At 32.1% G+C, this 8,111-nt stretch overlaps 1 protein-coding gene across 1 annotated transcript; it reads left to right on the top strand.

Annotated features, from left to right (window-relative positions):
- The first annotated feature begins 7 nt into the window (after positions 1-7).
- On the top strand, positions 8-5,180 carry LOC134250451 (pregnancy-specific beta-1-glycoprotein 2-like). Its single transcript, XM_062732815.1, has 4 exons — positions 8-251; positions 1,627-1,938; positions 2,422-2,700; positions 4,663-5,180. Exons 1-4 carry the CDS (start codon positions 161-163, stop codon positions 5,004-5,006), a joined length of 1,026 nt encoding a protein of 341 aa, XP_062588799.1. The 5' UTR covers positions 8-160; the 3' UTR covers positions 5,007-5,180.
- Positions 5,181-8,111: the final 2,931 nt, after the last annotated feature.

Here is an 8,111-nt window from a genome sequence, read left to right as displayed (position 1 = left end):
AGGACAAACATTTGAGATATACACGGAGTTTAAAGATGGGACGTTGATATTTAAATGGATCAATTTTTCGCCAATTCGAAATGATATAATCATCACTAAGGATTCTCAGTCCGGTCCCTGGATACCGGTGTATGTTGACCAGTACACTGTGGAAGATGTTATGCAATATAACTCAGTCAAGATTCAAGTACGGGAGTATAAAGGTCCGGGTTATATTGAAGGTCATACGGACTATATTAAGACATATAATGGTAAGTTTATACTAAAGGTTATTTCAAGGAAATATTGAATTTCAAGGGAGACATGATATCATCCCTACAGGATATATATGAAACTGTGACATTTAAAGCAAAACTAAAGTCCCAATTAACTACTGGTTTTAATGTAAAACCAATTCCCGTCTGCTGTCAAGTTTTTTTATTAGTGTGAATCTCGTGTATATATACGAGGGTTCGAAATACGATGGGACAATGTCAATGTTTGTTAAATAAGTCACTAGAAATTTATGATAAACACAACATAATATGAAAAAAAATATTTGTTTTTTTTATTATATGTGATGTTTCATTCTATTCGATTTAACAGAGATCAGTTTACTTTATTTCAATAGCAACATGTTTTGTACCCACGGAACACACTTAAAGGCAATGTAAATTAAAACAATCAAAACAGAATCAAGAAGTTCTAAAAAGACTATCCCCATACATTTCACAGAGTATAATCAAACGCTCACTCATTTGATCCGTTTTTGATATTGACATTTATTTTTAAGAATTGCTCTCGTTGTAAAATTAACTTTGTTAAGGTTTTAAGTTCTTTTTACTTAACCGGATATAAGGATAAAACAATGTATTTTATTCAAAACGTCTTTGAAATAAATTGGTTTTAGAGAAATTGTATGGTTAAAATAATGTAAGTCCTTTTATCAACATTTTACAAAGGAAATGCATTGGGGATTATGAAACCATTGATTCGACAAATCTAAAAACTTTTTAGTAAAAAGGAAGGCTGCCTTGATGGGTTGAATGAACTAGAATTAAAAATGCTTGGTACCATATTAAACCTGTTCAAAAATTCTTGAAAATTTTTATACTAAAGCTAGAAATCTTTCCAATGTCCTTAAGGCAAAATAATGATTTTGAGAGGTGGAATACAAAAAAAGTTGATCTATATAATTTTTTTCACTACGAGTTACATCAAAATGTAAGTTAGGGTCAATAAATAGATAAAAAGGAAACTTTAAGTGTTTCTTAAAAAATGATTAAAAGAATGTTCAAAGATGATTATTTAAGGTAGGTCCGGGCTTCAACGAAATTCTGTTAAATCTAGGAATTAATGATCCTATTGCATCGTTGAAAAAATCAAGCTGCAATTGCTGTGCAAGACAGACCTGTATGCTGTAATTGAATGGCGGAGAAGGGGGTGTTTGTACAGTCATGTGTTGCTTTCTTAAGTTAAAAGATTATCATTTAACATTGTTATCAAATTTCTGACGTTTTTAAATATATTTTAAGGATATTGTATTCATTGTTGAAGTTCATTGGTTAAAAGGTACAAGTATTTGCATATTAATGTTTGTTACGTTTCTTTTGCGTTATCTTTTTATCATCTTTTGTATCTTTTCAGTCAATAAGGTTGAATCAAATGAGGGAGACTCAAGGAATATTTCATTGACCATTAATGCATTACCTGCCTCAGGAATTTATGGAATATTTCATTCTGCAAGAAATGGATTGTATTCAAAAATAATTCACATAAATGGTAGAAGAGTGCTGGTTCAGACCGAGAAGTACATGTACCACAGTAGGCCCAGTAACTCAACTGATATAATATTTGAGGTCAGGAATATAACATTAGCAGATGCTGGACACTATGTTGTAGGTCTCACAAAATCTCTTGCATTGTCTGAAGGAGAGGATGCCGTCTTGGTTGTTAATGGTAAACTATTATATGATAAAAGCAAACAGGCACGTTACTTAAGGGCATTGATGAATGCATAAGTTCTATATAATTTTGAAACTTTTTAGGTGGCTTAATTTAAAGATTGGAAGATTTTAATATTTCAGTAATAAGGCGAACAAAATTTTCTTCGATCTAGTAGTATTGAAAAGGGCTTTTAAATTAAAATTTGAAGCTGAACGAGTAGAAAAGTTAACGATATTATCTCATATGGCAATGTCGTCAACGTTTCCACGTCGTCAGGATGATTCCCCTTTTAAAGTATGTCACTAAAACCTTTATACATGAAAAATCATATGTGGATAACTGGGTGCAAAACTGTACTTGAATAATTTAACCAGTTAGTCACCTTAAAGAAGGATTTATAGTAAATACTTAACTACACTTTCATTTTTCATTGATTATAGCTTTTTCTCATTTTTTGTATCGTTCACAGTTCCTAATAATGGATATTCTTTTTAGGAAAGCCAACGACACCGGTCATAAATGGAAGCAATTTAATTAATGTTAACACTAAAGCCATTCTTGATTGTGAAAGTAAATCTACGTCTGCCCCGTACTATTACAAGTTTCCACCATTATCGTATTCGTGGTTTGTCAACAAGACCAAGATATACAGAGAGGTTAGAGAGACCTACAGTTTTAAAGTCACAAAAGATGCTAAATACAACCAATACAGCTGTGAGGCAAAAGAAATTCTTGTATCAGAGAGAAGTGAAGAAATCAGGATAAACCCCTTATGTAAGTAATGATTGATTGATGTGGGAATTTTGAAAATAAATAAAACTGTTTACTGTAATGCTTTAATTACCATACTGTCAGTGATTAACAAGGTATTGCAACATATGTTTAATGCTACATCTTTAAAATAAATCCACAAATTGGTAGCAATTATTACGAATATCAATTTTCAAGATAGTAGCAAATTTCATAAATACGAGGGTTGTTCGAAAAACTCGTGGACGATATCAATCTTCGTTATATTACTTACTAGAAATTTAAAATAAACACAAAATAACATGAACGGACATTTTTTTGTTGATGTGTGAATTTTCATTCCATTCGATTTAACAAAAATCAATTTACTTCATTTTAAAATCAACGTTTTGTACCCATGATAGCAAACTTAACGGCAATGTAGCGTTACTGTCCAACAATTTAAAAAAATATTCTCTCATTACATTTCACTCAGTTTTATCCAATACAGACCCATCCAATTCGTTTTCTAATACTTGAATTTACTTTTTAAAGAATTTTTCTCGTTGTATATTTTCCTTGTTGAGCTTTTAATTTCCTTTATTACTTGAATCTGTTTTCAAAGGATAAGCAAACTGAAGAGCCTATGCCTTTCCTTGACGTTCCAACATTTAAAAGTTTTTGTTCAGATTTTTTACAGCTAAACCGTTTCTTTGCAGATTGTCCTCATCCGAGACAGAGTCTCTGTCATGATCATTCACATACTGTCTGTACTATTTGTACACACTAGCTTGTGACATTTTTTTTATTTCTCCAAAATTTAAAGAAATTATTCAGGATTTGTAAAGCACAATAGTGCATCGTTATTTGCTGCTCCGGGACATTCTAGAAGGTCATTGTTTTTGTCGTTTTGAGAAGGATAAGGAGATAATGAACAGTTTTCAATATCAAATGTCCATAAAACAATACAAAATAGGAGCAGAGCAAATACGGACCGCCGAAGAATTTAGAGGTGGGATTAGGTGCCATGGAGGAGTACTAGTGAGCATCCCCTGCTGACCGGTCACACCCGCCGTGTGCTCCTTGTCATTATCGAGAAATAATGGAAAAATCCGTGGTCAATTTAGTGTATAAATTATGGACTAACCATCAGCATGAAAAACGTCAGTCATTATTTGTCTCAATGAATAATTGTATTAGCTGACAAGGTCATTGTATCGACCATAGAATTTACGAAATAATGACTTTAAATGTAGAGCATGCTCTTGCGTACATAATTATCTAAAATATATACATTCCGTATGCTGGGGATGAAGGTATATTGCTGCATAAGCAAGGGAAGTTGACAATAGAAAAGTTAAATTCATCACGTTTATCATATAGCTTGGTTGTTAGATTATCATTTAAGGGAGGACTGCATATGTTCTCAAGTTGATTTCTTTTTCAAGAAAGCCAAATATTAAGCCATAATTTGGAATCCCATTTTTGCAAAACCCCTTCCAAAACACTTTAAAAATTACTTTTCCCCAAACTTCTGTCTCTTATGCCATTTATGTGAAATGACATATGTATAAGATAATGTTTCTGGTTTAATGAAATCATTTGAGTTTAAGGTTGTACACATTACCAGAGAAACAAAAGCAATAAGCGTATTAACATGCATTAATTATTTTGAATTTTGATCTTGGGTCAAAAAACTATGTTGGACATCCTGAAAAGAAGTACTTATTTTATTATTCTGAAAGATCTTTATTTACGAAATAGCAATTTTAAAATTTTTAAAATAAATTATAGCGGTTAGATGGTGTTTTTCAATGTTTGAATAGTTGTATATAATATTGTTAATGACTTCTTGGGACAGCCCTCTTAGGTAATAAATAATACCTATAATTGTGATATTTGTAACTGAGAAATAACACATGTAATTGTGATAAATGTAGCTTATAAATATATGACGTCACTGTGTTGTATGTAATTGAACGTATAGGCCCTTTGATATCTTAACAGATGGTCCTGAAAGTTTGAAAATAACCCCAAATCAGCAAAATGATGACCTAAGTCTTTTTGATGGGGAAACGTTTGGTCCATACACCTGTTCAGCTGACTGTAACCCACCTTGTACCGTGCAGTGGAAGTATAAACACCCAGCAGGTGGTTTCAGAGACGCTACACCAAATAGGACGTCTGCAGTTAATCTACCAGTACAAACAGCGAAAAAAACTAGTATGGCGTTGATCCGATGTGTTGTAACAGGGATCGAAGGCAGAAAAACATCAGACATCACGTTGAACATTTATTGTAAGTATAATTATAATAACGTCTTAAATCTTGCAAAATGTAAAGGGTATTAGTCTGAATGAACAAAATGATTTTAACAACCACTTTCATAATCATTTTTGCAAATAGATTTTTTTTTGTTTATTTCAATAATTTTTACATTACAAAACCAGGCTTTAACAAGAAGCGCTTGGGCCACATTGCTCACGTGAGCTAGGAAAAAATACGAATCAGATCCGAATTGAAAAGTTTACTGAGGTGGTAAAGGGGAGGGTGCTTGGATTGAAATACTACTAGCCTCCAGATCAATACTGCATATAGCTTCTTGATAATTTTTTTGAAAAGATTTTAAAGATTTTTCAATTTTTTTTGGTATATATTTTTTAACTAATAATGATTTAAATTGAATATGACTCCCCATTGTTTCCTCCTACCCCAATTGTGACCCTACCCTATCCCAGGAGGTTATGATTTGAACAAACTAGACAACCTGAGGATGCTTCCATAAAAATATCACTAATCATTGCTCAGCAGTACTTGAGAAGGTATTTTTTTAAGCTTTCCCTATATATTCCTATAAATAATCCCTATATATTATATTCCTATATAAAACTTTGATCGGCCATTGTGGCCCCACCCTACCCCCGAGGGTCATGATTAGAAAAAAAATTGAATGTAAACTACACGAGAATGATTCAACATGTGTTTCATCTTTCCTGTCCCTATGGATCTTGAGAAGATTTCGAAAGATTTTTTCCTATATATTCCTTGTAAATTTTTGATCAGCCATTGTGGCCCCACCCTTGCCCCGGGGGTCATGAATGAATACTTTAATTTTTGTGCACAAATAAACACATAATATCTGGATGCTACTTCTTTTCTTTAATTTAACTCTGAGAATTTTACCAGACGACTTTTTCGGTTTACAATGGGGCGTTCGATGTTGAACGCTCGTGTTCGGAATGTTTCGGGCATACTCGTATACCTTAAACAAATTCAGCGTTCAATAAAACGTCAAGATATTGAACGCTAAAATTCTATAGATTTTTTTTATAGTATCTTATTAAAGACTATTTATGAGCAGTATAATAAATATTATGTCATTTCCATTAAAATAATATATATAAACCAATGCATAAAAATTTTGTTTGCATTATGTATCCTTAGTAGGTTAAATATTGATAAGTCGGTCAATCGTCACCCAATCATCGAACTCCGAGCTTTAGTTCGATTTTAACTGTCGGCCAAAATTTTGGAAATCCTTATTGTCGAACGACGGACGACCGACTTTATAGACTTATGAATACGTTGGACAAAATCTCTAGAAACCTCTGAAAACAAACATGGCTAATTGTGACATATTCTAAGAAATTCGCATTTATACTTTGACAATCTTTGGGGAAAGGAAAACAATTGACATGCGTTTTCTTCAAAATGTGTTCTTATCTTGATTAATGCAAAACAACACAGAGAACAATGTGACTCTTGCTATAAATATTCAAAATACGGTATTTCTTTTATACACATTTTTCATAATAATAATTTCCTCTTTAGGACAAAAATACATCAAGTTGAACAAAAAGTCTTATATTTTTTAAACATTTTTATCCCATATTTTACGCTGCAATGAAGAAAGCATATTTTCCTGTTGTCAAATACACATAATTACCTAAAATATAATTAAACTTCCCCCCACCATCTTAATAAAGATTAGTCGTTAAACGGGTTACATTTTCTGGTATTTGTCCACGAAATTAGAAGAGTTCTCTCGAAGACTAATCTACTACTTGGTAAGTAAACTTTCCATTTATTGTACGAGGGTTGTTCCAAACATTTGTAGATTGAGCTCTTATCTTTAATATAATTAAAAATAATGTATCTTTAAAATTTTGGGGGCAGATAAAGCGTGTTCGTGGCAGATAAATTAGGAAGTTTTATCCTGGTTACTTGAAACAATTCGAGTAATACGATTTAAGGGGATGAAGGACCTTTAGCTGAAAAAATACCTGTCATTTAATTTTTATCATATTTTGTATATATTTTATTTAGTATGTCCTACATACTATAAAGCAGACATATCAGTAGGTTTCAAGACTTATTTCTGAGATATTGAGTGACAAATACCATACCCCACAGTGTCTGAACAGAGTTTTTATTCTTCGTGTTTCTGGGTCCATTACTCTGTCGATAGTTGAAATTTTTCACCATAGATACAAAATATACCAGCGGAAATGTGTCTTTTAAAATATTTTAGAGTATGAATAGGGTTAAAAATTCGAAAAAGCAAGAATCTTTTGTAACACCACATCTGGAGACGGAAATTTACGACTTTTTTAGGACAACTTAAACCATAAAAAAATTAATTTGCAAAAAATCCTATCATTCAATATTTGAAAATTTACGTCGAAGTTCAAGGTCGTCATTGTATTGATTAACTGTAAAAATATTGATTAGTGAAGCTGAACTCAATATTGCACGGGGCAAAGTTAAACGAGTCATGATCATGAGAAAAACGTGTCATGTTTACATTTCTCGAGTACGGGAAAACCCAACTATGACGTCACACATTCCTGAAATAAGCGAAATATGACAAACCCACAGAACTTTTCTGTCAACAAACATGTAAAAATATTTTTTGCGTTCTGAAATTTACAAAATACCCTACCATGTACACATAATGTCCCGTTTTTATGATTTTATACTACCCGTTTTTACCGTGTATGATCTTACTGAACTAAGAGATCCACTATGACGTCAAAGACGCACTGGACGCGCAGAGTAGGGAAACGGCAGAGTGGATTAATCTATTCCGTAATTTGATAATATTTGCAAGAAATTTTGAATGTTTTCAGATATTTTTATACTAGATGGTGAACGCAAACAAACAGTAAAAAAATTATACAAGTACTGTGGTTTCAATCTCGTTTTGTACATATTTTATCAGAGATTATGACGTAAATTAACTGAGTCACGTGACCATACATCCTTCATCCCTTAAAGCGAAATACTTTATTGATACCCGGTGAAATCTGCAACGTCAAAGAGACGAATGTCATAAGTTCATAATTTTGGGGAAACTATTCCAATTTCCAGAATCAAATTCTGTAATAAAGTACATCAAACAATTATAATAGTTGTGTATGTAAAATATCTTATTTACTATGACATCATAAAACATT

This window comes from Saccostrea cucullata, unplaced genomic scaffold, assembly GCF_032062105.1.
Source record: "Saccostrea cucullata isolate Sc308-1 unplaced genomic scaffold, CSIRO_AGI_Scuc_v1 ctg19296, whole genome shotgun sequence".
Taxonomy (NCBI): domain Eukaryota; kingdom Metazoa; phylum Mollusca; class Bivalvia; order Ostreida; family Ostreidae; genus Saccostrea; species Saccostrea cuccullata.
This window is presented reverse-complemented; position numbering and strand designations above follow the sequence as displayed.

Excerpts from the sequence above, each read along its gene's own strand:
- LOC134250451 (XM_062732815.1), top strand. The coding sequence starts at position 161 with ATGCAATATAACTCAGTCAAGATTCAAGTACGGGAGTATAAAGGTCCG. Across the intron at positions 252-1,626 it reads CTATATTAAGACATATAATG|TCAATAAGGTTGAATCAAAT; the intron begins GTAAGTTTATAC and ends GTATCTTTTCAG. Across the intron at positions 1,939-2,421 it reads TGCCGTCTTGGTTGTTAATG|GAAAGCCAACGACACCGGTC; the intron begins GTAAACTATTAT and ends TATTCTTTTTAG.